This window comes from Ceratotherium simum, chromosome 7 (genome assembly GCF_057802395.1).
Source record: "Ceratotherium simum simum isolate JZ-2026a chromosome 7, ASM5780239v1, whole genome shotgun sequence".
NCBI lineage: Eukaryota > Metazoa > Chordata > Mammalia > Perissodactyla > Rhinocerotidae > Ceratotherium > Ceratotherium simum.
The window spans coordinates 29,598,150-29,625,849 of NC_141906.1; the positions used below are offsets into that span (position 1 = coordinate 29,598,150).

At 53.9% G+C, this 27,700-nt stretch overlaps 2 protein-coding genes across 11 annotated transcripts in view; one reads left to right on the top strand and one right to left on the bottom strand.

Moving 5' to 3' along the window:
• The first annotated feature begins 1,605 nt into the window (after positions 1-1,605).
• ATG16L2 (autophagy related 16 like 2) lies at positions 1,606-26,727 on the top strand. 9 transcript variants are annotated; one of them, XM_087433412.1, is made up of 18 exons: positions 1,607-1,780; positions 3,649-3,748; positions 4,330-4,429; positions 7,946-8,019; positions 8,304-8,555; positions 8,762-8,827; positions 9,168-9,284; positions 10,344-10,406; positions 10,984-11,092; positions 11,466-11,571; positions 12,255-12,325; positions 12,604-12,675; positions 12,787-12,907; positions 13,230-13,335; positions 14,275-14,424; positions 14,658-14,705; positions 14,803-14,904; positions 15,249-16,019. In XM_087433412.1, the coding sequence occupies exons 1-18, from the start codon at positions 1,663-1,665 to the stop codon at positions 15,334-15,336; spliced, it is 1,863 nt and encodes a 620-aa protein (XP_087289538.1). In that variant the 5' UTR covers positions 1,607-1,662; the 3' UTR covers positions 15,337-16,019. The 9 variants fall into 9 exon arrangements, with proteins under 9 accessions (XP_087289539.1, XP_087289538.1, XP_087289548.1 ...); XM_087433421.1 differs by having other exon boundaries at positions 1,644-1,780; positions 3,627-3,748; positions 15,249-16,020; XM_087433413.1 differs by lacking the exons at positions 14,658-14,705; positions 14,803-14,904; positions 15,249-16,019 and adding exons at positions 25,325-25,523; positions 26,628-26,727 and having other exon boundaries at positions 1,606-1,780.
• FCHSD2 (FCH and double SH3 domains 2) overlaps positions 21,895-27,700 on the bottom strand; it is a 256,434-nt gene continuing 250,628 nt past the window's right edge. For both annotated transcript variants that reach the window (XM_087433411.1, XM_004433967.3), the window contains 3 exons: positions 26,688-26,817; positions 26,463-26,545; positions 21,895-23,998 (listed from right to left, as the gene is read on the bottom strand). In XM_087433411.1, coding sequence (XP_087289537.1) covers positions 23,915-23,998; positions 26,463-26,545; positions 26,688-26,817 — 297 coding nt within the window. In that variant the 3' untranslated portion in view covers positions 21,895-23,914. The remainder of the gene's footprint in view (positions 23,999-26,462; positions 26,546-26,687; positions 26,818-27,700) is intronic.

The window sequence follows — 27,700 nt, forward strand, 5'->3', positions numbered from 1 at the left end:
TAAGAGTGTTTTGTGAGTCAAAAAAGGGTTAGGAACCCCTGACCCTAACATGACTCCTCACCTGGGAAAAATAGCACCTCTGCATCTCACAGCCAAGAACAGCCCTGTTAATACACCCTTCCATGCTTACAGCCCCGGCTCCTTTGATACTGCCCCCAGGCACCCAAGAGCCAGCCAGTCCTAAAGGGAATTCATCACTGTCACCAACTGGCCCTGGGCCTCCATGGGCATCATGGTACCATGGGCACACCTTCTGGTAAACGTTACCACCCACCACCCACTCCTTCAACAGACAGGGTAGGCTTGGGCTGGGGCTGAGATCAGAGAAGGCTTAACTCAGTGCAGGGGCAAGAAAGTTCTCCCGGAGGAGGCCACCCATGAGTAGGAGCCAGGCTGACTAGAGGGGACGGTGTTCCAAAGGAACATGTGCAAAAGAGATGAGGGTCAAAGACAATGACATGTGGGGGACTGAGCTCAGTTCATTGTGGTTTCAAAGCAGAGCAGGGTACACTCTCCTGGGATGTCACTGGTATTTACCGCTTTCCAAGTCCTGTGACCCATTCCCATCCGCATCTCAACAGACCTGTCACTTCCAGGGCCTGCGTGGCTCCCCAACATCGCCCAATTTCTCTCCCAAGTTTCCTGCGGATGGACAGGTCTGCATTTACTCACCAAGAGCAGGGCCTGCTGGGGCCTTACACAGTGTATCCCACGGTGAGACTGGTCGCAGTGAATCCCTCTTTTCATTCTTCACACTGGCCTGTGTCTGCGGAGCTCTGGACAGGGGTCTTGCTGGAGACAGTTTTATCACAGTTCCCTGCAACCCATGATTCACTGTACAGTGTACCTGCAAGAGATGCTGCTCCTCCAGAGGTTGCCCACATAGAGTCACCCTTGCTTAGGGCCCCTAAACCTTGCTCCCCACAAGGGCGGTTGTGCCTCCTGTCCTTCCAGGCTCTTTTGCATCCGCTGGTTGTTTTTACGTCATTGAACCTCTGCACTTGTTCTTTCCGCTACCTCGAATCCTTTTCTGTCTCCTCCTGGCCAACTCCTATTACATCCCTCACGACCAGACCCAAATGCCATCATCTCCAGAAAGCAGGGCCTCTTCCCTTCAGTCTCTTCCTCCTCTGTCCTTTCTTATCTCGCTGCACACCGCTTGTGCCTTGTGTCTGTGTGGCCTCCCCTCACAGATCTTGAGCACCTCGAGGGCAGGGTCTGGCGTGTCTGGGTCTCCAGGTCTCCAGGAGAGAGAGTGGCTTGGTTTGCAGGCGGCGTGGGCGAACGTCGGGTACTAATTGGGTCCGGGCGCTGTGGGGTTAAGGAACCCCGGCCCCGGAGGCCCCGCCTGCGGAGCGCGCCAACGGGCGTGGGGGAGGCCGCCCCGGAGGCTCCGGCCTCGATTCCCGCTTATTATCCCGGGGAGCAATAGGACTCCCCTCTTAGGGGAGAATTTTTGCTGGGGGCCGGGTGGTGTAAACCGTGGGGGCGGCTTTCCCCACGTTTCCATTCCGTTCTCCCCCACGAACGCTCTTGGTATAATCCGGGGATTCCCCGCCGCCGCCCGCCCCTGACGTCACGGAGTCCCCTCGAGGCCCCGCCCCAGCCAGGCCGCTCCTTTTTGGGCGGGAGGTGAGCGCCGAGCGGAGAGAGGGGGTGGCCATGGAGGGGTCCGGTGCTATCGGCGCCCCTGCCGCCCGCTGGAAACGCCACATCGTGCGGCAGCTTCGACAGCGGGACCGCACGCAGAAGGCACTCTTCCTGGAGCTGGTGCCGGCCTGTGAGTGCGCCCCGGGGGCTTAGAAGATGGCCGTGCAGGGGACGAGTCTCGGGCGAGGGGAGGTTTGTCTGGTTCCTCGGGCTGGGACCGAGTGCACCGACTCCTTCTCGCCTCTGAAGCCTTGGGCCTGCTGGATCCCCTGTCTGTTGCGCCCCACCTTCGGCTAGCCGGCTTTCCTGCCTTTTCCAATCCAGGCTCTGCTTAGAGCCCCTTCCTGGACGGAGCTCCTTCCTGGTGCTCCAGCTCTCATCGCCTCTCAGCGCTCGGCTCTGCCTCCCACAGGCTGGGCTTCCTAGGCACGGGTGCGTCACCGAGGGTTGGTTTTTTCAGGTCTCTTATGCTTCTCCTTCCTGGGTGGTCCCAGGGTAGAGCCTGGTCAGACCATTTGGTCCCCATCGCGAGACTGTCCAGAGCAGCAGCTTCTCAACTCTGAATCTCTAGGGAGGAAGCTCAGAGTCCCAGGCTTTTCCGCTGATAGGTGATCATGGCTCAGGATTTTGGTGCACCTCTGTGCCCAGCCAACCTTGGCCTGGGGTAGAAGCAGGGGGATCCAGGCTGCAGGAGGGAGCTGGCTGAGCCCAGGGAAGTCAGACTCTCACAGAGTTGTTTTTAGGGAGCTTAAACCAGGATGAACAGGTGTGCAGCTCTGTGTCGCGTCTCTGGTCATCTGAGATTGTATGTCTGGGATTGAAAGTCTAACCACAATCCCTCCAGCTCCATCACTGGTCCTAATCTTGGCTGCTGCTTAACCATCCTCCCCCCAACCTCCACTGAATTTGCTGTTCTTGTCCTGCGAGATTTCTCTGCAACCTTCCAGGTGTCTGGTCCTCTCCCTTCAGGGGTGTGAGCCAGCCCCCTGCCTCCAGGCAATGTCACTTCTCCACTGCTCTGATGGACAGTGGAACCATACAGTTTGAGAGAGGAGTCACCCACACCCCCTGAAATCTGCAAATCTGTGGGACTGGAGAGACTCTGGAGGGCTGAAATCAGACATATTGAAGGTCCAGTCTTCTCTGTGGTCTTGGACAGGTCATATCCCTAAGCCTCAGATTTCTCACCTGTAAATTGGGCAAAATGGCATCTTCTTTAGGTTTGCTGGGGAGCCAGAGCAGTGCCCTTGGGGCTGGGGTGGGTTTTTGTGTGAGAACTGGACCAGCTACCTCAGTCGAGGTGCAGGCAGGGGACTGGGTGAGGGACAGGAGCTGAGGAGCTAGGCCTGGGCTTGTCATCTCCACTCTACCCTGGAACTGGTGAGAAAAGAGGAAGTGACCATGACTGTGGCCATGGGTCGGGGTGGAGGGGCTATGTTCCAGGGTCTGTAGCAGAAACTACCAAACTCAAGGGGGTCTGCTAGATAATTGCTCAAGGACTTTCTGTTCTCATCTAGGGGCACCTGACTCCAACCCTGGGAAAGTCAGGATTGCTTTTCAGTCTAGAAAGTTAGAACCCCTGGAGGGGAAGTAACTTGCCAGAGGCCGCAGGCAGGTGGAGCTTGGTCTGTTTCCTCATTCTGTGGGGCCAGACCCTGTCCTGGGGGAGGTTTGAATCAATCTGTGGCCCCTTCCTTCCCTCAAGACCCTCAGCGGGCAGTGCCCAGCCATCCCCTTCCCCAGCAGTGGTCGTCCTTCTCTGTCCCTGGAAGAGCAGGTTTCCTGGGAGGGCCTGGGGGCTAGTGCTGTGAGGCCGTGCCAGGGCCGGAGGTCCTGGGAGAGCTACACCAACCCCTGCAGAGCCCAGCCCGCCTGTAGCTCCCCAGTTCTGTATCCCTGGGCTCCTGCAGCTCTCCCAGCCGGAGAGCTAACTTGTATGCCTGGAGTCTGCTGGAAAGTGTCTGTCTCTACCCCAGGCTCACCCTCTTGCGCCCATAGATAACCGTCTTCTAGAGAAGGCTGAGCTGCTGGCCCGGTTCTCAGAGAAGCTACAGCCAGAGCCAAACGATGTCACTCCTGCTACCCACCAGGGCCCCTGGTGAGTGTGTGTTTGTGGTCACAATGGGCTGCCTGTGCCTGAGCCCTGCCCCCACCGCCTATGCTGGGTTCATTCTCTCCCCGGCACCTAGTCGGCCCCTGGCTGCTGCCCAGATGAGAGGAGAGGCAGGCTCTTGAGCCTTCCCCCAGGACAGCTGCTTAGAGTGTCTTTTCTCCCCAACCCTTCTCAGGCCATCTCTCCATTTGTTTCATCTCCTTCTTCTCCCACCCCCACACTCCTGTCTTTTCTCCTCCATCTTTTTCTGTCTCCCTGTTCCTTACCTGATGCCTAAAGAAAGGGTCTTGCTACCTATTCCAAAGAAGGAGTGAAGATGAGAACCAGGAAAGGGTCGGGGCTCAGAGTCGGGAGGGGCCTCAAGAAGGGAACCCAAGGCCTGGGGGAATTCCAGAGGAGAGGAGTCATGGGCAGCTCCAATTTCTGGAGACTTGCTCTTTCCCCTACTGGCTTTCTGGCTTCCACTTTCCTTAGGAGGAAATTCATGGCTCTGGTTTCAGGCTTTTCATGTACATCCCCTGGGTGAATGGAGGGACAATGAGCACCACTCTCTGATTGGTTGGCAGGGAGGAGGAGTCGGGGCCTGACTCAGACCAAGTCCCATCACCAGCCACTCTGAGGAAGTGGGAAGAGGAGGAGGAGGGGCTCCGGCTGGTCTGTGGAGAGGTAGGCCGGGCAGGGGTCTGAGAGAGGATGGGGCGGGGCCAAGATCCAGGACTTTGGTTGGGGGGAATGCAGTCCAAGGGAGCCAGCAAGTGAGGGACATTCCCCAAGTCCAATGCCTTGAGGCTGGACAAGAGTCAGAGTGCTCTGTAGCTTGGCTCTGGCAGCCCAGGATGAAGTGGTCTCCAACAGCAGTGGGAGGAAGTGAGGTGAGAGCTCAGGGAGGAGTGTGAGGTGTGCAGGGGCCAGGCAGCCTCTGCTCCCCTTTCCAGACGTTCCAGCCTGCTCTGCTCACCACTTGCCCCACCAGGTGGTCCACGTCTGTGGCAGGGTGTGCTACCTCCACCTGACACTACTCCTACCCTACCCCCCACGGTGTTTCTTGGCTTCTGTTTCACCACACTCTCCTGGTTTTCCTCTCATTTCTGTAGCTGTTGCTTCTGAACTTCCTTGTCTGGCTCCTTTCCCTCCTCCCTTTAGATGTGCATATTCTTGGAGTTTGGGTGGGCTCACTGACTCCCATGGTGTCACAGACTTTCTCTGTTTGCTGACTCCCAGCCACATCTCTAGTCCAGTCTTCTCTTCTGAGCTCAACTCTTTGCTCAGCTGGTTTTTGGACCTCACATCTAAAATCAGCCTCACCATCTCCCCTGTAATATGGTCAACGCCACATTAAGAGGTGACTCCCTGCAGACACTGGGCTAAGCATCATTTCAGCTAATCCTCCACAATTTTATGGTTGCAGAGAAAACTGAGGCTTAAAGAGGTGGAGCCAGGATTTGAACTCCCTTCCACCCGAATCCACCTTCTGTGATCTTCATTCATTCTTTCAACAAATATTTATTGACAATTGCCTCATCCAAGGCACAGGGAATGCAGCAGGGAACAAGACCTGGCCCCATGGAGCTTCCAGTCCACTGGAGGAGACTGATAGGCCATAAACACATACCCAGTTCCAGTGTGCCCAAGTAGTGTGGGAATGGGGCTATGAACACAGTGAGAGCCTCTCTCTCAGAGCACCTGTTGGAGTAGCAACTTGACATTTGAGAAGTGATCCTCAAACATCTGAGCCCCCTTCTGGGCCTTTGGTTTGCCTCCACTGTATCCCTGGGGCCTGTCTCGACAGTCCCTGCTAATGAATATTTGTAGACTAAGTGATGAATGAGGTAGACCCGCCCAGTCGGTAGTCACTGGGCTGGAAACCCAGGGGCACCTGTGGCCCTTCCAGCCCTCCATGCTGAGCTAGTCACCAGCTCATGGATTCTGTCTCCAAATCCATCAACTTCTGTTTCTTGTTCCTTATCTGGCCTGGTCCAAGTTCCCCTCATCCTCCCTGGATGACTCCTCCCTTGGCACCCCTATCCATTCTCCCTACAGCACTCGGAGTGATATATTTTAATAACAAAAATGATCTCCCTCATCTTCCCTGGATGACTCCTCCCTTGGCATCCTCCCATCCATTCTCCCTAAGGCACTCGGAGTGATATAGTTTAATAATAAAAATGATCTCCCTTAAAAAAAAGACAATACACAAATACATGCTTGCTGTGAACATTTCAAGAGAACAGAAGCCCATAGAGTAAGGAAGGGAAAGCCCCTCTCACCACCTCTCCCCATTATCAGTTGGGTATATATCTTCCAAAGATCCTTAGCCTGGCTCCGCAGTGCACTCTCCTTCCAGCCTCCTGTGCATTTCCTGTCGCTCTCTTGTCTCCTAACTCATGGTTCCCTTTGTCTGGGATACTTCTATGTAGGCCTTGCTCTCAGCACTCTCTCTCTCTCTCCCCATCACTTCCTCAGACACACACCAGTCAGTTTCCATTGGATATGCCAGAGGATGGGGAGTGGCATTTTCTTTAATTCTTAGTACTGTTTCACATATCACAACAAGCATGTCTCAATTTTTAACTTTTTATTTTGAAATAATTATAGATTCATAGCAAGTTACAAAGACAGTACAGAGAGGTCCTGTGTACCCTTCACCCAGTTTCCTCCATTGGTTACATCTTATGTTACTACAGTGAACACAATCAGGAAATTGATAATGGTATGAAGTAAGTCCTTTGTCTTTTTGTCACGTGTAGATTTGTGTGACCATCAAGATACAGCACTATTTCATCACCACAAAGATCTCCCTCTTGCTACCCCTTTTTGGTCACAAGTCATACCTCTCCCCCAACCATCTCTAACCCTTGGCAATCACTAATCTGTTTTCAGTCTCTATTATTTGAATTTTGAAAAGCATCAACTAAAAAAATTTTGAGTAACAAAACATCAGTGAAAGTAAATGACAGGGGAAGGCGGGGAGAGCGTGGAAGTGGGGGTAAGATTGCTCAGTGGTGAGAGGAATTATGAATGTTATTAACTGGGCCAGCGATGGAAGTAGGCTCCCTCCCCTGCATGTGCAGGGTCCCTCCCCAGGCCCACTCACATTGGGTGGTGTGTCAGTCGAGTGGACAGCACCAGCCTTGCTCCTCACTCCGACCCTTACCAGGCCCATGCTGGAAAGAACACAGGAGGAGAGGTTAGCGCAAGAGCCCCAGCATTGGTTTTCTTCGTGTTCTTCTTGCCACACCAGTGGGAACTGGGGTCTGTCTCTCTCATTGACCCCTCAGTTCTAAAAGGTGGGAGTTGAGCTTCATCTCTGTGGCTTCCACAGCTCTTGGCTCTTGGTTGAAGGCCAGGTTGAGTGAGGCAGCGGTAGAGATGAGATGGCCCTCACCCTTGTGTCTTGGGCTGGGAGCAGCTCCAGTATTCAGTCTGGGCCCTGGAATATTGTCCAGTATTCCTGTTCTTGGCCTGTGTGCCTTTGCATGGAGCTTCTTGTTGCTCTCTGGAATCTATGCTTGGGTAGGCCAGGGGATGGAGAGGTAGGAAACAGAACCCATATCCCTTGAACCCCTCCTGTAGACCAGTCCTTTACTTGGAGCATAATGTTAGGTGGCCTGGGTTCAAATACCAGCTTTGCCACTTAGCTGTGTGACTTTGACCAAGACACTTCTCTCTGTGTATGTCCTCATCTGTAAAATGGGGAGAGTAACAGTACCTACCTCATGGTGGTGTTACAGGGATTAAAGTTAATACGTGTAGAGTGCTCAGAACAAGGCATGGCACACATAAGTGCTATATAAACGTTTGCCATTATTTGAAATATTATTCCTCATAATAATTCTGCGTTACCCTGAGGTAAGCACTATCATTCTCATTTTACAGGTGAGAAACAGGGCAGGTTCAGAGAGGTTATATGACTACCCCAGGGTTACAGAGAATATAAGTGGCCCTGGCAAGATTTAAACTCAGTTGTTAGACTCCAGGGCCTAAGGCCCCTCCATTGTCCCAAAACAGCCATGCATTCCTGTGCAGGACCTTAAACCGAGCTGAGCCTCTGCTTTCCTTTCAGTAAGGGGCAGGTGAGGGTGGGTGGGTAGCAGACCCTGTCCCGTCAGCATCTTCTGCGGGGAGGGGCTGGGGGCGCGGGGTGCGTCCACAGAGGCGCCCACCTGTCCCGCCCGCCCGCAGATGGCCTACCGGGTGGTGGAGAAGAGCGCAGCGCTGGGCGCCCTGGAGGCGGAGCTGGAGCAGCGGCGAGGCAGGTGAGGCGCGGGCGGGTGCCAGAGGGACGGCGCCCACCTCCGGGAGGCTCAGGGCCTTCTCTGCCGGAGCCAGGGGACGGGGTGACCCCGTGAGTCTCCAGCAGGGGCCCAGAACTTGCCCCATGGGTGGTCTCCGAGGCCCCGAACGGCAGGACTCTGAGGGGGGAGGCTGGGTTGGAGACTTGGCTTAGTCGCCTGGCTGGCCGCGTGCCCATGGGCAAGTCGGTCCCAGCTCCGAAACCCGTTGCCACTGAGCGGTGACAGAGGCTGTCCCCCTGCTCCAGGCTGGCGGCGCTGGAAGCCCGCGTGGAGCAGCTGCAGGAGGAACGGGCGCAGCAGGCCCAGCGCGTGCACACGCGGCGGGCGCGGAACGCGGCGCTGCGGGCGGCCTACGAGGCGCTGCGCGCGCACGCCGGGCTCCAGGAGGCGGCACTGCGCAGGCTCGAGGAAGAGGCGCGTGACCTGCTGGAGCGGCTCGTGCAGCGCAAGGCGCGCGCCGCCGCCGAGCGCAACCTGCGCAACGAGCGCCACGAGAGGTGAGCGCGCCGGGCCCCGCCCCTCAGGGAGCTCGAGAGCGGTCGCGCCCCCTTTGGGGGAGGGTCCCACCTGGCGCTGGGTGAAGGGGGGCCCGGCGCGCCTTCCCCAACAGAGGGGACCCACTCTCGCAAGAAGGCGGCAGCGTCCCGCGCCCCTCTCTGTGTCCCGCGCCGCTCTGGCTCTCAGGATGCTATTCTTCTCCCAGGGCCAAGCAGGCGCGGGTGTCCCAGGAGCTGAAGAAGGCTGCCAAGCGGACCGTGAGCATCAGCGAGTAAGAATGGGGCTGCGCCTGGAGCTGCCCGCCGAGCCTCCGCCCCGCGTGCGCCGCAGCGCCTTGCTCTCCCCCTGCTGCCTACAGTTCTACTCCGCCCCCCACCTGCCTGCGCCACCGTGCACCTGACCGCACGTGTGCACAGCCGCGGTCCCGAGGCCCCCAACGTAGACCGAGCCTGCAGGACACGTGCAGGCTCGTGTGGTCATAGGAGCCAGCACGCGTGGACTCGCTCGGGCCCCTCATCACTGTGTCTGCACGTTTTCACCATGTTGGGCGCTGGGGCAGGGAGGGGCTGGCCAGGTCCCTTGGCCTTCTTGAGCCTCATCCTCTCTCTCAGGAGACCAGACATCCTAGGCAATGGGATCAAGGAGCAGGCCCAGACTCTGGCCCTGGCTGCTGCTGAGCCGGTGTCCCTGGAGAGTGAGGCTGGAGAGAAGTGGAAGAGGCCCTTCAGGTGAGGACTGTCCAGAGCTCTGAGCTGGGCCCCACCCCAGAGTCTTCCTGTAGGACTTTGGGCCAGCTCTTGGGGTGGGAGGGGCCTTGGGGAGATGCTGGGGTACATCTCAGACCTCCCAGGACAGTTCCAACCTCCAGTGCGTGGAGGCACAAGGGGTCAGTGCCACCTCCAGGACCCCAACCCCTGTCCTCATCCCTTTCTTTCCTTCCCAGGACCAGAGCTCTGGGGGTGGGGTGTCAGGCTGGTGAACGGATGTCACCAGGAGGGAACCTGTAGGCAAGGCCCAGGGGTCAGCTGTCACAGGCGTGTGTGTGCATACACCGGACATGAGAGCACGTGTATACAAGCTCGGGTGAGCATACCTGAGTGGCGTGAACAAGTGAGCATGTGTAGATGTGAGCTCACATAGGTGGGACCGGATTGGGGCTTCAGTCGTTGGGTGCCCCTCCCCTCGATCTCCGCCATCTGTCTGGATTTGCCTGGCATTGAGCCTGCCCTCGCCCTGCGCCATGCCCCAGCCTGAGGGCTCTCCTTCAGCCGTTCCTTCCAGGTCGCTGGTGTCCAGTGAGGGAGTCTTGGGGGAGGGGCATGGGATGCTGGTCTCCAAAGCCCTTGACAGCCTTGGTAGGCCAAGTCATTCCAGGAAACACCCTCTTCAGGGCATTTTTGAGGTCTTTCAGCAGGTCTAGGTTTCCCCACCCCACCCCCCTGCCCCCAGCCTTGTGCTGTCCCATTGTTGGGGCACCGTCACCCTTCCCCCACCACAGGCCCAGCTCAGCCTCCCAGGAGCTTTTGTTGGGGGCACTTGGGTGGTGAGGCAATTCTTATCCTCATGTGGAAACTTGGGGAGATTTCATGCCAAATCCCTTTCTGCCTCCACTTTTCTGGACCTGCTCTGGGTCATCCTGCTCTCTTGGTCTTGGAGGAGCCAAGTTCTTGTTCTGGGCTCAGGAGGCTATGAGCCTCGGGGTCCCTGGCCGAGTGTAGGGATGAGTGACCGCTTTCTGCACACCCACCGGCCGGTCCCTTAGGACAGCTCTCTCGATTCTGCCCCAGGTCTGCCTCCGCCACCTCCCTGACGCTGTCCCACTGTGTGGATGTGGTGAAGGGGCTTCTGGAGTAAGTGTGTGTGTGTACCAATGTGTGTAAAGGGATCGGGTCCCTTGGTGCTCTGTGTGAGGCTCGTGGAGCCCAGGCTTGGTCTGTGTATGCGCCTCGGGTCTGGCTGTCCGTATGTTGTCCGGCAGTCTGCGTGTGAGTCTCTCCTGAGCCCCAGAGGCAGGAGCTGGATAGCCCAGCTATCCTCCAGGCTCTGTCCCTCATCCAGTTTCCTCACAGGGGACCAAGAGCTCCAGCCTGAGGCCCAATAGGAACTACCACTCAGTTGGGAAACTGAAGCTCAGAAATATCAGGGACTCTTTTCAGGGTCAGAGCCAAGCAGTGGCAAGGGCAGGACTGAAACCCCAGCCCTGAGGTTCCTCTGCATCTACCAACCCTGCCCTGCCTCTGTGCCTGTCTCTGTGCCCCTCCCATCTCCACACTGACCTCTGGGGTCCCCGGGTTGGGTAACATGCTCGCTGCACCTCTGGGCCATGTTCTGCTGCCTTCCATGTCTGCTGCTGTTGCTGCCTCAGGGGAGCCTGAGGCCCCCACGTCAGAGGCTTTGCTGAATGCTCTCCTGACACCCCGCCCCCAGTTTCAAGAAGAGGAGAGGCCACTCAGTTGGGGGAGCCCCTGAGCAGCGATACCAGTGCATCCCTGTGTGCGTGGCTGCCCGACTTCCTACCTGTGCTCAGGATGTGCTGGTGAGGAGGAGCTGGGCTGCATGCATGGGGTACTGATATGGGGAGTGCAGGCCCCAGGGCTGGTCCGAGGAGGCCAGGGAACCAAGGCCGGGCTCCTTATTAGGAGCAGGAGTTTCCTTCCACAGCTTGTGGTGGGAGCCCCTCAGCATTTTATAATGAGGGGTAGACTGGAGTGGGAGAGACAAGAGGCTGGGAGACCAGGAAGCCAGGCAGGGGACCATGGGGTAGCATAGGGGGGAGGCTGCTGCAGGGATCCAGGCAGAGGTGATGAGGCTTGACGTGTGCACAGGTGCTTGTGAGAGAGAGCCTGTGAGCATGCGCAAAGAGGCGTGCATGAAGGACCAGGGGCACCAGCCTCACCTTTTCCCCACAGGATACCCACCTCTCGGAGGTCAATGCTGTTTGTTTTGGCCCCAACAGCAGCTTCCTGGCGACTGGAGGAGCTGACCGCCTCATCCACCTCTGGAATGTTGTGGGAGGTGAGGGTCCCTCCCCTGCAGGCCAACCCTAATGCTTTCTCTCCAGACCCCACCCTCAGCTTGCTCCTTGGTGGGCAGAGGCCTTGAGTCTCTTTCTGTTTCCTCTCCTGGAACATTCTTGTGGGCGGCGGCCAGCTGACCCCTTAGCTCGAGTTCTGGGCTCGCTGCTCTGAAGAAGGGTGGTGCTTCCCAGCTCCTGGGGTCAGGCCTGCAGCCTGAGCTCAGATGGTCCCTGTTAGGGGAGGTGGGAGTCCCCGATCATGAGGTCCTACAAGGACAGGCCCTTGAGGAGCAGGTCCCTGTGGTCCACCAGGCCACCTCTTCTGTTATCACTTGAGCTCTCAGAACTCGGGTGAGACAGACATTAGCTGTCTGCCCTGTGCTCTGTAGAGGGGGGTGTGTTGGGGGAGTCAGAGCTGGTTGCCCCTGGCTTGCTATGCGACCTAGGGGCAGTCCCTTCTCTCTGGTCCTGTCCACCCCGTCTGTGAGATGACCAGCTGCCACCTGGAGCCCCCTGCTGGCAGTTCGGGAAGGTGCAGCTTCCAGCCCAGGCACCCAGAACAGACCCAGCAATTCTGTCCTCTAACTTGAGAGAGACTAATCATGCCACTCCTAGTCCCAGCTCCTCCGGTTCATGAGGTTAGTGACCTCATTTCACCTGCCTCTTCCCCCGGTCCCCCCAGGTCGCCTGGAGGCCAACCAGACCCTCGAAGGAGCTGGTGGCAGCATCACCAGTGTGGACTTTGACCCCTCGGTGAGGGGACTTTGCCCTAGTGGCAGGGGATGCCCCCCAATCTCCACACCCGGCAGGCGGGGGCTCTGGCACCGGAGGGGCCATCATGGGTGTCCTAGAACCAGGCCCTAGGGCTCCTACCCAAATCCTCCCTGGGCCCCCAAGCTCCTCCGCCTGCCTGCTGACCTGGGCTGTGGGAAGCTCCGAGGCAGCCCCTGCCCCAGCTCTCTGGCCTGAGGGACATTGCCTCTGGCCAGGCCCAGGTTCTGGACCTTTCCCTTCCACTCCCTTCTCTCCAGGGCTCCCAGGTATTGGCAGCTACTTACAATCAGGCTGCCCAGCTCTGGAAGGTTGGGGAGGCACAGTCCAAGGTGAGGCCTGACTGGGGTGGCACCCGGGGGTCAGGGGTCATGCCTTGGGACTGGAGGGGGTGATATGGGGTCTTGGCTGTGCTCTTGATCCATGTCTGGGATGGGGCGCAGGAGACACTGTCTGGACACACGGACAAGGTGACAGCTGCCAAATTCAAGCTAACGAGGCACCAGGCGGTAACTGGGAGCCGAGACAGGACCGTGAAGGAGTGGGACCTCGGCCGCGCCTACTGTGAGACCGGGTCCCCACCTCCCCCTCCCTGCCCTCGGGACCCTCCCTGGCTGGGTCCGGAGAGGCTTCAGCTTGCTCTCTGGGAGTGGCTCTGAGCCTCACAGGCATTTGGGATGAAACCTTCCTAGGCCTCTCCTCTGTCCCCCATTGGTGCTTTCTGCCAGTTGCTTGTTGACCTCAGGCTTTGGGCTGGGAGGCAGGGGACCTGGGTTCTAGTTTTGGGAGGACACCACCTCTCTGGGGCTTCTGGGGCTTCTGGGCCTCAGCTTCTCCATATGTCCAACCCTTCTCTGAGGCCAGGGCTCTGTTCCTTGGTCCCCAGGCTCCAGGACCATCAATGTCCTTTCCTACTGTAACGACGTGGTGTGTGGGGACCATGTCATCATTAGTGGCCACAATGACCAGAAGATCCGGTTCTGGGACAGCAGGTGACAGACACAGGCTGTGGGTGGTGGAGGCATGGGGATGGGGTTCCTGTGTTCTCTATCCTTTCTCTGGCCATGGAGCCATGGAGGGCACCTCAGGGAAGTGAGGCTATGGGGTTGGTGCTCCCAGCTGCTGGCCTCTCTGTGATGGGCTTGGCCCTTTGAAGGCTCAGCTGACCCCAGGAAGCTGTGCCACCTTCTTAGTGGCTCTTCGTCTAATCGCTAGTCTCTGCCTGGGCCTTGCCAACCAAGCCCCTTTTTCCTTTTTTTTTTTTTAAGGGAGATTGGCCCTGCCCTAACATCTGTTGCCAATCTTCCTCGTTTTCTTTTTTTCTCCCGAAAGCCCCAGTATATAGTTGTATGTCATAGTTGTGGAGTTGTAGTTCTTCTATGTGGGACGCGGCCTCAGCATGGCTTGATGAGCGGTGAGTAGGTCCGTGCCCAGGATCCGAACTGGCAAACCCCAGGCTGCTGAAGCGGAGCGCGTGAACTTAACCGCTATGCCACCAGGCTGGCCCTACCCTTTTCCCATTTAATTACCACTTTTTAATCAAAAAGAACAAAAGTTTTAGTTGTTTTTTAAACCTAAGCGCCCACCGCTGAGCTTGAATGGTTTTTAAAGCCAGTGCTGGAGCCAGTGCCGGGCCTGCTGCTCCCTGCTGGTCTGCAGGATTGCCGTGTGAAACCCTTGCTCTCTCTTTCACACGTTTAAAGATGGAGTTTCATTGCTTTCCCTCTGGCACTTGTTTTAGTGGCCCAAGGTTTCAGGGGCTCCATCTTCTAGGCAAAGGCTGCCTAAGTTCCTGTTGGAGGGGGCTGGCTGTGGTGGGAGGTTCGTCGCCGTCAGCCTTGGCCTCAGTGATCTGAGACCAGGGGCGCCTGTCAGGGGTGGCCCTGTCAGGGTGGGCTGCTCCTCATCCCCATCTCTGTCCCTGTCCTCAGGGGCCCCCGCTGCATCCAGGTCATCCCCGTGCAGGGCCGGGTCACCTCCCTGAGCCTCAGCCATGACCAGCTGCATCTGCTCAGCTGTTCCCGTGACAACACACTCAAGGTCATCGACCTGCGTGTCAGCAATATCCGCCAGGTGTTCAGGTACAGCCTCGTGCCCACTGACCTGTGGCTTTGGCTGGGGCAGCTGGGCCTCTCGTCCCCTGTAAAAAGCCCTCTGGGGCCTGTCAGTGGGGGGCCCACCCTGGAGGCGCTTCTGAACCAGGCCTGCTGAGGTGCCCGACCCCTTGACAGAGAGAGGAAGCTCTTGAAGTTCTTGGCTGAGGTTGGGGACTGGCAGCCACCTCCATTCTGAGCACAACCCTGTCTGTCCCCAGGGCTGATGGCTTCAAGTGCGGTTCTGACTGGACCAAAGCTGTGTTCAGGTGTGTCTGTGAGAGCACATGCCTATGCCCGAGTGTGCCCTGTCAGACTGTGTGTGTGTGTCCTCTGATCTCTCTCGTTCTGCTGTGGCCACTGCAGCCCGGACAGAAGCTATGCACTGGCAGGTTCCTGGGACGGAGCCCTTTACATCTGGGATGTAAACACTGGGGAACTGGCGAGTAGCCTTCGGGGACCCCACTGGTGAGCATGGCTACCACCTGCCCGCCTGCCCACCCCAGCCTTAGGGCCATGTCACCCCAGCCCAGTCCTGCTACATCGATTCCAGGTTCTGACATATTTGGGACCCTGGAGCCCCCTGCCCTTGTCCCACACCTTCCTTCCCCCCAGAGCCCTTCCCAGTTCACAAGGTGCCTTTCTACGTGCACTGGGGTCCATCCTCACCACAGGCCTGTGAGCCCATTTTACAGGTGACGAGATGGGCTCAGAGAGGGCCTCAGATTGCCCAGGTCCAGTAATGAGGGCCAGAGCCAGGCTGCAGGCCCAGCTCCTGACGCCTCCTGAAGCCTGCCCGTCCCTCTCCTCAGCGCTGCTGTCAACGCCGTGGCCTGGTGCTACTCCGGGAGCCACGTGGTGAGCGTGGACCAGGCCAGGAAGGTTGTGCTCTGGCACTAGTGCCACAACCCCCTGCCCGGACTGGAGCTCTAGCCTGAAGCCAGAGGACAACTTCCCCCTACTCCACGGTGCTCCAGAGGCGGGGGGCGGGGGGTGTTGGGTAGGGGTGGCCTCAGGGCATTTAGTGGGGAAGAAGGCCTGGCAGGACCTGGCCTGTTTGTTTAAAAACAAAGTGTGGGTTGGAGGGAATTACAGTATTTGTTTGTTTATCTTTGTCTCCTCACTTTTTCTGCTAAGAGTGGAAAAAAATTGCATCTAAACTGGTGTTGCTTGCCGCTTTGCAGCATTCAGGGAACAGAGAGGCTTTTGGGCTGGTGGCTCCAGATCCAGGCTTGGCCCCCTCTCCTCCTTCCACACAGAGCCGGGGCAGAGCCGGCCCGGCCTTGGTACTGTTCTCGTCTAACCGAGGAGACAGCATGGAGAACGGCCAGGGGCAGCGAAGGGCAGCGGGAATTTCACCCTTGGTCCAAGCTGGTCCTGAGGCCTAGCTAGCACCTTGGGCCTTCCTGCTTCAGGCACCCAGGGTAAACTGAGGCTGAGGAGGGGCTGTGGGGCTTCCGAGGAGGGAGCAGGGGAGGCAGCCCAGAGTAGCCCTGGTGGGAAGGGTCCTAACAAACCAGAGTGATGTCAGGTGTTGGTATCCCAGGGCCACCTTGGGTGGGACTGGAGCCACCTTCTTGCTCCAGAGGCAGAGCCCGGGGGGGGGTGGGAGGTGGGCAACGGCCTCTGTGTGTCTGGATCGGGGAGGGCAGCTGTGGGCGAGGGCTCGGCCTGGGGCTTCACTTTCATCGGCATCAAATTTAACCTGCACGACAAGCCGGGAGTACAAGGCAGACCTGACAGGGTGGAGTCTGGCACCCCACTTACTTCACCAGCCTAGGGCATGGAGTGGGGGACAGCGGGCTGGCCATTGCCAGTCATGAGGCAGCCGAGGGGACTTCCTTCCAAGTGATGGGGGTCTGCTCAGCTGAGGTCCAAAGTCTCTCTAGAACTCTTAGCCTCCTTCCTGATCACCTGTCAGAGTCTCCCTTGCGCATCTTTGCCAGTCCCAGGGTTTTGGAAACCATTTCCAGGATGGGTGGCTGAGAGCTAAGAGCCTGGACTCTGCAGCTAGACTGTCGGGGTTTGAATCTCAGCTCTACTGTTTAGTAGCTGAATGATTTTGAGCAAGTTACTTAACATCTCTGTGCCTTCGTTTCCTCCTCTGTAAATGAGATAATAATAGTAGCCACCTCAAAGGGCGTTGTAAGGACTCAATGCATTAGGAATTGTAAAGCTCCTGGCACATGCCAAGGGCTGCAGAGGTGTTGCTTAAACACCCAGGTCTGCCTTCTGCCGAGTCCCAGATCACTCCCTGCTCTCTGCTCAGCTGTCCCCTGAGCTCTAGGTGACACACCCAGCAGCCTCCTTGGCATCCTCTCCCCTGACATAAGCTCCTTCCCTCACGCTCCACATCCTCTTAGGCCCTGGGGCCGGTGTGTCTTAACTCCCCTCCACCCCTGCTGCCACTGCAGGCTGCCTCCTCCTAGACCTGCGCTTTCCCTACCCAGTCCCCTTGCCAAGGCCAGAGGGACTTTCTAAGGTGTCGTGGTTACACGTGCAACCCTGCTGCCTGCAGAGAAACTCCTCGGCATGAAGTTCAAAGCTCTTCAGATGTGACCCTGCTGCCTCAGCTGCTCTCCATTTTCTTGCTGCTCTGAGTGTGTCTCATATAGGATTTTCTCTCTGCCCAGAATGTCTTTCCCTCCCAGCCCCCAATTCACATTGTCCTTCAGCATCCCCTCACTGAGAGCCCCTTCTCACCTGCCCACTGGCTAGGGGCCCCTCCATCTCTGCACTCCTCCATTTGCGTCTGCCTCCCTCTATTGTCAGTGGGAGCTCTTGGAAGAGGCCCTGATGGGAACAGGATATTCCCTGGGACCAGGCCTGGCACAGAGGGAGCCTCAGGAAATGCTTATTAAGTGCTGCATTCTCTGACTCACAGACTCAGCAAGTCTGACAGTTGAAGACTAGGAGTCCAGCATCCTTTAAGACTCCTGAAAGTTGGGCACTCCCTCCCCGACTCTGGCCAGGCCCAGCCCTCGTGCTCTAGCTCCCAGTGGCCACCAGGAGTCACCAGCTGCCTAGTGGCTGCTGAGGCCATCCTCCTACCTCCTGGGATTCCTGGCTGGAAAGACCATTGCTTCCGGGAGCCACCGTTGCTGAGTGCTCATGTGTCAGCTCCTGTGCTCTGTGCTTTTCATGTAGTATCATCTTTTTTGTTCTCCCCGACCACCTTGTGATGTAGGTGTCTCTTTCACAGAGGAGAAAATTGAGGCTCAGAGAGTTTGTAATGTGAGATCACACAGCTGGCACAGCTGGATTGTGACTATTATACTTATTTTTTTTTTTACAAAATGTTGGGGACTCTGGGCTCCCAATTAGGCAGAGCTGCAGGGCATGCCCCCCATACCCCAGTGGTGTGCCCCCTGCCTCTACGGCCAGGTGGCTGATTCTAACCTAAATCCCTCCCTGCAGCTTCTCCTTCCATTCTGGGTCCTGGGTGCCTAGGCCTGAGCCTGGAGGGGATGTCCTTTGAAGTGAGGGACATGAGGGCCACAGGAGTGAGGTGAACCTAAATCCTGGGAGGCTGTTAACCAGCTACACCATTTGGGGCACGTATCTCACAGGACTTAGTGAGGGCTGCTTAGGGAACCCAGAAGAGGTGCCGGGCAATGATTCGACTCCACTCCTGGGACAGCGGCCCCTCCACTCCCCTCAGCCTTCTCTTCTTCATGGGGCAAATCTGAGCACGACCTGGGTTGCAGCTGCCTCACCTCAGGGAGCATGCACACACTTCAGCTTAGCTGGAGGGAATGCCTCCTGGAGGAGCAAGTCTGGAAGGCCAGAGACAGGCCAAGGCATTTCAGGGATGAGGTAGGCCCACGTGGAGGCAGAGGGTCTGGCAGAGGCCCAGAAGGGGAAGAGCTCAGAGGGGTGCTGGCTGGGAAGGCTGCACCTCTGGTCTTTGCGGTCCCTTGCAGCAGAGAAGGCTGGGATAGGACTCTGGTGCTGAAAACCTCTCTAGGCCTTCAGTATTCTCCAGGTTTTCAGTTGTCTGTACTCAGGTTTCAGTACTGAGTACCCTCCAGGTTTTCAGTGCTCTGGGGCTGCCTGCCAAAGTTTGGTTCCATAATGTCAAAACTGGAATGGACTTTGTCCTTGCTGTGCACACAGACTGAGGCCCAGACAGGGGCCAGGCCTTGCTCAGGGTCACACAGCAGAGCTGAGATACAAATCCAGGCCTCCGATTCTCTCTTTTCTAGAAACTGCACTCAAGTTCTGCAGGGAGGGGCTGGCCTGGCCTTCTGGAGGCCCAGTCCTAGGTTCTGCTCCAAGTGGTCTTCCTGAGAGACCTTGGGCAAATCCCAGTGTCATCTAGGGGAAGGAATTTCCCCATCTGTGAGACTTTTCCTGCCCCACCTCTGGGCCTCACCCTTGGTGACAGCTCTTCTTCAGGCTGTTCCTCTGCCTGCCCCTACCCAGTCTCAGGCCTAGTGAGCCCGAGACCTGAAAGGGAGAAACCACAGAAGCCCTTGTTCTGGGCTCCTACTTTCCCTTGGTCATCTCCCTGTCCTGGGAGACACACCTTGGCTGGAGTGTGCTGTTCCCCAGTCCCCTCCACCAGACGTGAGCCCCTCAGCGACAGGGACAAGATCTGAGTCATTGAAGTTGTCACTGCAGACAGTCATGGCACTGTCTCCAGTGCCCAGAGCATGGCCCGGGGCAGTACGTTTGCTGGCTGGACAAAGCGACTGAATAGAGGTGGTCCTGGCCCTTCAGATGTTCTTTGGAGGGATCCTGGCGGCCCCAACTGTGGACCCATCTGTGAGATCAGACATACCATGTCTGGGGACAGGCTGTTTTCTCTCTCTGGATGCACATCCACTAGTCAAACAATATTTTCAGCTTATCTGTACGTTATCTTATTTGATCCTCCTGGATCTTAGAAGTTTGTATTGTTTTCTCATTCCCACTTTACGGATGAGAAAAGCAAGGCCCAGAAAAGTGAAGGGACGGGCCTAAGGTGACAGCTAATCGAGGTGGCCCAGGGACAGGACAAGACTTTTGACCAGGCTCTTCCCCTGCCCCTCACAGGAGCATGTGGGTGACAAGGACGCTTAGGTGTTTAGCACACAGTATGGAAGCAGTGTGAACCCATTTGTGGGTTCATTTCTGTTATGTTTCAGGATAACATCCCAGGAAAATAGTCCAGACCAGAGCTCTCTGAAACAGACATGGCAGAAGTACTACGTTTGCTTTCTTGGCAAGTGGAACCAGGGGAAAATGGTCCAGGAACAAGATGCTCTTTGGCATTCACAGGGTTCTTGGCAGATCAAGCAGTAAAAGCAAACACGGGGAGTCTGGGAGGAAACTTACACTGGTTGTGTCAAGTTGTAGGACTTTGGGACAAATTAACAATTCTCTCCCTTCTAAACGAAAATTTCTGTAACCTGGTTGTATCTTTGTCATGAAAAACAGCTTCATAATGAGCAAAATAAATGCAGACATTCAGAGCAGCCAGATTTTGTGATAAGGCCACTCAGAGAAAGTTAGGCAGTAATTGGCCTGGCAACCAAAAGCTGCGCCTGGGCTCCTTGGGCAGCAAGTCACGGTGCAGCCGGGGATGTGATCACAGCCTAGAGGAGGAAGGTTTACTTTGTCTCAGGGGAGAGTCCAGTGGCTTGAATTTTCGATTTCTGGCCATCCCAAGAAGTCTGTGTGTTAGGGAGTCTGTTCTCAAATGTTGTGTCCTTTTTGTGTGATGTTCTCACTCTGCTTCTAGAAACTGAACTTATCTAGAACATAGGAGTTGGATAAGCCCTTGGAAATCATCTCATTCTAGTCCTTTTAAAGCTGGGGATGTAGCAGCCTGGAGGAAAGTTGCCTGAAGCGGTGGCAGGGCTCAGGCCAGATGACCTCTGCCCCGTGTCTCTGTCTGGCTGGTGATGTGCGCTGGGGCGGGGTGGGTCAGAGAGCAAAGGGATCCAGAGGATGTGCTGTGACTCTGCCTTGATTGCATTATAGTTAGTTCCTGTGATGAAGGAGGCCAACATTTAGCTATGACACTGGGGTGGGGTAATTAGCTTAACTTTGTCCCCTGGTCACAGACGAAGCCTCCGACGCCAACAGCAGCCTCAGATGTGAGCAGCCTTCATCAGCAGGGGATGGCGAAGACGGAAATGATATTTAACCTGCACCAACAGCCTTCCCGTGTTGATGGTCGAGCACTTTCACACCCACTCCTTCCCTTGGGCCTCATGACAACCCTGTTACTTGAGGCTGGAAGAGTAGCAAGGACCCCAGTTCTGTAGGGGGAGGATGCTGAAGCGGGGAGAGGTGATGGCGAAGAATGTCTGTGGTGACCACCCCATGCTGCACACTTTATATGTCTTTTTTGGATCCACAGCATTATTCTCAGGTTTCCAGTGAGGACACTGAGGCTCAATCCCCCCAGCTGTCAAGTGGGAGCCAGGATTGAACTCAGATCTTCTGACTCCAAAGTCCATGTTGTCATCTCCTATGCTCTTGGCAGGAGTGTCAATGGATACAATCATTTTGGAGGCCAATTTGGCAAAATCTAACAATATACACATACATTTTTGACTCTCAATTACATGTTTAGGAATTTACCCAATATTTTTACTGGAACAAATTTATAAAGAATCATGTACAAAGATGTTGATCTCAACTTTCTAATGGCAAGTGGATGGATACAATCTAAACATCCATCACTACAGGAATCTTTAAATTATGATATATCCAAACAAACAATGGAATACAATGCAGCCTTCAAAAAGAATGACACAAACCTAGTACGTAATCTCACTTATATAAAAATGCAATCACATATGAGTTTTATGCACACAAAATGTCTGAAGAATACATATTGCACATGCTCAGCTCTGCAAAGGGGAGCACTCTGGGGTCCCTCCCCAAATAGGCTGAGCCCTGGTCCTCAGTGTGGCTGGCTGGCAGCCAGAGGGACTCAGCCTTTAACTGGGGAATCCTCTATGCCCCTCTGGGACCAGTAAAATCTCCTTTGCTTGATTCATTCCTCTTCAGGGTGGAGGTTTAGGAGAGGGCAGAGGAGTCCAGGATGCCCACTTCCTGGACGCCAGTGGTTATGTCCTCTGAGGGGGACTTCAGTGACCCTCCTCTCGCTCCTCCAGCTGTAGAACTGGAGCTCCCTCCTCAGCTGCCTCAGTACGCTGTCCGCCCTTCCCTTCCAGCACATGTCACACAGTCCTACCCTCATGTGTGTACCTGTCTTTTTTTCCCACTGGGAAAGAACCTTGAAAGTAAAGACCACAACTTACTGATTTCTATCTCTGGCATCCAGGATATGACACCTGCAGGTGGGTAGCGTGAGGGCCTGTTTGTCCCCTAGAAGGATTAACTGACCTCCCCCGCTCTGTATCTGTTGTATGGTTTAAAGGAGGGCCTAGGGCTCTTTGTAAGAAGCATTGTCTATTTAGAAAAGTTTACCCAAATCTTTTTATAAGGAAACTTAGAAACTTAATTCCATTGTTTTATTATTCAACATTTTATACATAATAAATACAAACTTTGTACAGCCACTGTAAAGAAAGCACATTTGCACACAGGCGTTCCCTCCAAGGCGCCCTGTGCACTTTGACGCTGGGTTACATATCCTGGAGGGAGGGGTTCTTTTTAAAAAGGAGGCATATTTTTACAACTTTGTTTTTTTAAAATAAAATTAGCAGCTCTTCCAAAAAATATTTTAAAATATAACAAAAGATTTCAAATAACTCTCTGAGAATGTGAAAACCCAGATTCAAGGACAATTTGGCTAGCTAAAGAGAGAATACAAGACTGGGTGGCAAGAACTGCCTGATTTAAGCACTCTGAAGATTTTTAAAGTGCTCTGAAGATTTTTAACATGTCGGCAAACTTTAAAATCTTAAAAAACCACCCTTTTCTTTTTTAAACTTAAGAATAAGTTTGATAAACACAAAAAGACCTCAAATAGATCAACAGGTTAAGAAACACAAAAAACAAAAACAAAAAACCCCAAATCACGGAGAAGATTCATCAGTGGGTATTGTCACTGAAGTGATCAAATGACGAACTAAAAATTTCTTCAGCTATGACCTTACTTTTGGTCAAAAATCCCATGGGGACATTTGGCGAGCATTTCAAGTTTTAAAAGATTCTTAGGAGGGATGGAGTTTTCAAAGCATAATACAACATTTAGATTAAATTCTGCAAATTTGATTTCTTAAAAAAATAAGCAACTGGCAAATATCCCTTAGTAGCGTACTCCCTGTCTTCCAGAGGCAGTGGAGAACTGACAGGGGCCGACCCTGGGACATCTGCTCTGTGGGCTTGCTAGCCTGCAGAGAAAGCTACTCCTGGCTCTCCCTGTGATGTGGAGAACTTGTCTTTTCCTTGTCAATTTGTACTTGTGCAGAGCATGCAATCCTTTAGTCCTTTTTTGTAGGAAGCTGGTTTCCTCCATGAGCCACAGGCTCTTCTTCCCAAAGAAACGTCAGGTCGTTGGGACCTGGGAAGCTGCATTTTCCACAGGGAGTAGCCGCTGGTCTGGATCAGCCATAACCTGCCTGTCTGGGCCAGTGCACTGGCTTGGGAATAAAGTAACGCTAGGGGCCTCCCTAGTAGAGAAGCTCAACAAGGCAAGTATGTGCCCCCAATTTATCTAGAATTCAGATTCTAAGGATACTGGTCAGAAGAGTATATGCTGCAAAAATTAGGATGAAAAATACCCAAATACAAAAAGAATATTAAATCGGCTCGTTTCAGACCTGGAAGCTCCATTTCTGCTTTAGCCGCAGCCTCCTTTCTATTAGTCTATGTGATGGACAAGATTTGGCTACTAGTTCAGCCCCTCCATATTAGCCCACTAATACTAAATGAATGGCATAAATATTAATACAAAAGACACTGTGATTGTTTTAAAGCTGTTAGTTGTGGAAGAGATGTGCATTAATGCAATTGGCGCTAAACTCAGGGCAGTCCACTTTTTTCCAATAAAGTTTCACTTTCTCAGTCTGGGGACTAACTGGGGAGGAGCCAGCCTCTCCTGAAATCCCTCCTTCTGCTTCCTTAGGTAGCCAACATGATCTGATTAAACTCAATCAGACAAGCAAAAGCCACTTTAAGAAAGATGAGAATCTCTGCCACATCCTTGTGGCCACAGTAATATACTGTACGAGTGCACATGATCAGTATCTCTGTGACTGTGCCCTGAACGAGGCCTGGTCTTGAGTCTCATATAAAAATGGGCCACTGTTAGGCACGAGGGCCGTCCCCCTCTCTGCTTCTAGGGCCCACTAGGATTTGTGCTATGGTAGGAGAGATGACATAGAAAATGACAAGAAAAAAAGGCACAAAATATTCAAAATGTGGGAAGAGTCCACCAGGCCACCCAGTCACATATAATCCTTGTTTTGCTCTGTTCAAGAGTCATCATCATGCAAAGGTGCCTAAACAACAAGACTGGCCAAACTCCCAGCCTGGCCTTGATTGTAGCAGTAATGGACGGGCAAACCCATCATCACACCAGTGTGATTTCCACATCCTCGATCTTCTCTGCTGGCCTTCGGTGGTTCTGCGTGGGCGGAGGGGGAGCTGCCCGGACCTGAGCAGGGAACAATTACGTGGATTGTCAATCAGCTTCCTAATTCCGTTTCTGAAGTATCCAAACCCCAACCAGTCATTTATCCAAGGACATGACACCCCAGGGGCCTCAGAAATGCTCTAAGCACGTGCTTTCAACCTAATTTCCACTATGTCCCACACTGAGAAGGAGTTATTGTTCTCGATGAAATGTGAAACCCACAAATCAGGTTCTTGCCTAGGCTGAAAGCCACATGAGCCACTGTAGCCCTAAAAGCCTCATTCAAAGCAAAGGCCTGGAGCTGGAAGCAAGAGAGAGCAATGCTTGGAGAACTGAAAACCTGCCAGCATGTCTTGGAAGAAGAGTTGTAAGAGATGACTAGAGGGGTTAGCTGGAGTTAAGTCATGAAGGGCCTCATTAAGCCGTGTTAAGAAATCTGAGCTTTTTTCTGTAGGCAAAGAGGAGTCTTTGTGGATTTTAAACAGCAGTATCAGATGTGTGAAAAGGTGACTCAGGTAACAGTCTGGAGAACAGAGGGGAGGTGGGCAAGAGTACAGGTGAGAAGACGATTTGGGAGCCTCCTGCAGTCATCTCGGTAGAGCTGGTGTGAGCCTGCACCAGGACACCGGCACTGGGGGTTAGAGAAGTGGAAAGACTGACAGCTGTCTCCGAGGTAAACCTGGCAGGATCTGGTGATGACTATCTGTGGGACCAAGGCCAGGGAGGTATAAAGAGTGATGCGAGAGCACTGGTAGGATGGGGGTTCCATTCACCAAAAGAGGCACTATGGGAGAAGAAGCATGTCTGGAAAGACAGAATTAACTCATTTTTGCTGAGTTTTGGGGGTTTAGTACATATAGATTGAGAGGTCCACAAGTCTGAAGCTCAGGAAAGAGATCAGATTGGCAGTTATACATCTGGGAGTTGTCAGTAAATTAATGGTTATCAAAGCCATGGGAATAGATGAGATGACACAGGGAGAGTAAGTTCAATGACTTCAAGAGAAGCAGCCCATGGACAGAACCCTGAGAAGCAGCAGCAGAGACAGAGAAAGGCAGAGAAGCCTGCAAAGGTCAATGAAAAGGAAGGGCTGGGGAAGCGGGAAGCATAAAGCAAACCGGAAAGGTAGGACAAATTGGCCAACTTTTCTCCACTCCCACTCTTACCCACCAGTCCTCGCTACTGTCCCCTCGTGCTTGGACCACTGCTCCAGCCTCCTAGTGGCTCCCCAAGTCCATTCTGCCACCTTCCATTCATTCTCTACTTAGCTGCCATAGCAGTTTTTTAAAAATGCAAAACCGGTCATATCACTGTCCTGCTTACAACCTTCCTATCTATCACATTTAGGATAAAGAACCAAGTCCTTGACAAAGCACTCAACGCATATCTGCTGAATGAACATGGCCAAAGGAAGTGGGTTGTCCAAGGAACTGTATCAAATGCTGGTAAGGGGTCAAGGAAATCAAGTTGCAAAGTACGCACTGATCAGCATGCAAAAGTCATGACCTTGCAAGAGCTGTTACACAGAGAAAGAGCAGAGTGAGGGGTGAGTAGAGGTGATTATTTCTAACCAAACCTCAAAAAGGCATGAAGTGTATCTTATTATTTCATCTGTGTCCCCCAAAGGGGCAAATATAGGCCTGGAAAATAGGTTCTCAATAAATGCTTGCTGAAAAGAAAGGTGCTTCTGTTTCACAATTAGACCACTCTGATGCTCACAAAGCGTGTTATAATTTAAATACACGTTCATAGCTCTCATCTTGCAGTCTCACATGACTCAGTGAGAAAAGTGCCAGTGTAGACTAAACCTCTTGAGACGTGTTTTTTTTTTTTTTTTGTGAGGAAGATTGGCCCTGAGCTAACATCTGCCAATCATCCTCTTTTTGCTGAGGGAGACTGGCCCTGGGCTAACATCCATGCCCATCTTCCTCCACTTTATATGGGACGCCGCCACAGCATGGCTTGACAAGTGGTGCGTCAGTGTGCGCCCGGGATCCGAACTGGCGAACCCTGGGCCACTGCAGCAGAGCACGCACACTTAACCACTTGTGCCACCGGGCCGGTCCTGAGATGTGTTCTTTTTTTTTTTTGGTGAGGAAGATTAGCCCTGAGCTAACATCTGTTGCCAATCCTCCTCTTTTTGCTGAGGAAGATTGGCCCTGGGCTAACATCCGTGCCCATCTTCCTCCATTTTATATGTGGGATGCCGCCTCAGCATGGCTTGATAAGCAGTGCATAGGTCTGCACCTGGGATCCGAACCTGTGAACCCCGGGCCGCTGAAGTGGAGTGTGCGAACTTAACAGCTGCACCACTGGGCCAGCCCCTATAGCCTCCTTTTCAAGAGCTCTTTTTATCTTCCCAAACCCACCTCACCCTCGCGTGGTGGAATCAGTAACAACACAGGGGCCATGGGGAAACATGAATTTCTAACTTTTGATTTGGAAGAACTAAGCATTCTATGAGACTGCCAGATAGGAGACTTACAGGTCGCAGTTTGCCATGTGAGGTCTCAGGAGTATGCCTTGGTGCCTGTGAGAATCCTGGTGATTCAGCATGGAGGCTGTTTTCTAAGGGAGGGAACCAAAGAAGCTCATTTTACTTATGTTGTTGAGCAATGAAAATGCTAACGCAGATCTGCCTGCCCTTCAGGTGAACATGTGGATTTCTGAATGAAAATGTATTCAGACAAGCGCGCAAGACCCCCCTTACCGTTGGCTGAAGGAGAGCGGGGGAAGTACTGGCAGCTCCTCTTATCCGGGCTGGGGTAAGGGCTGCTGGGAGGCTGGTCATACAGTGGCAGTGGAGGCAGGGAGCCTGGCGGCTTGGAGGAAGGAGAGATCTGCAGCAGGGGAGAGAGGTGACAAAGTGCTCACCTCAGGAAGGAAAGACTAGCTGGCGTCTCTGATGACTCCTGACAAATTACTTTTCTTTGGAGCTAAGTTATCACTATTAACTTTTTTGTCAGCCTCATTAGAAGCAAATGAGCCTAGAACAGCCACCTCAAACCCCAATTTTCCGCTGCATTTAACTTCTTCCTCTCACAGATCTCCTGATTATACTACTGATTTTAGTTTATCTTCAACAGTTATCAAGTCAAACCATTCTCTAGAGTTCTACTGAAAACATACTGAATTAGTTCAGTGAAGAACAAAAAAAGGTACAAGTTGTATTTTTTTTGAAGATAAAATATTGGCTGAGTTTCTGACTTCCCAGGTTTTGTAAATGTCACATTTGCTAAGTGGTCACAATACCACACAAACGAGATGGGCAGACACATTCCTTATGGTCCTGACCTGCCAGGCCTGCTGTGACAGATCTGAATTAGAAGTCTCCTGTGAAGGCAAGTTTTGCTACGATGAGCTAAGCCTGGGGCCACATGAGTGTAATGGGGCTCTGGCAGGCCCATGAGTTCTGACAGGGACTGACAGGACTGGGGCTGTGCAGGGAAGCTCTGACAGTGAGGGAGAAAGAGCAAGCTAATATTTTTACTACATAAACTAACCACAGAGACAATACAGTCCCTCTCTGGTTTCTTTCCACCAAACCATTCCTTCGTATATCACATACATTTAGCATTCCAGTTAACCTATTCAGAGAACAGAATGTGGGAGAACTGAGGTGTAATATGGCCATTAAACAAGAGCCTGACTGATGAGTCTCTGCTTTTCCAAATTCAGTTTTGCAGAAATCTGGCAACCAAGGACTGGAGTGTGAGGGTGAGG

What these genes read in the sequence shown, in the direction of transcription:
- ATG16L2 (XM_087433412.1), top strand. Translation starts at nt 1,663, where the DNA reads ATGGAGGGGTCCGGTGCTATCGGCGCCCCTGCCGCCCGCTGGAAACGC. An exon ending in ATCCGGTTCTGGGACAGCAG is followed by an intron (nt 13,336 to 14,274) that starts GTGACAGACACA and finishes CCCTGTCCTCAG; the next exon opens with GGGCCCCCGCTGCATCCAGG. An exon ending in TGGACCAAAGCTGTGTTCAG is followed by an intron (nt 14,706 to 14,802) that starts GTGTGTCTGTGA and finishes TGGCCACTGCAG; the next exon opens with CCCGGACAGAAGCTATGCAC.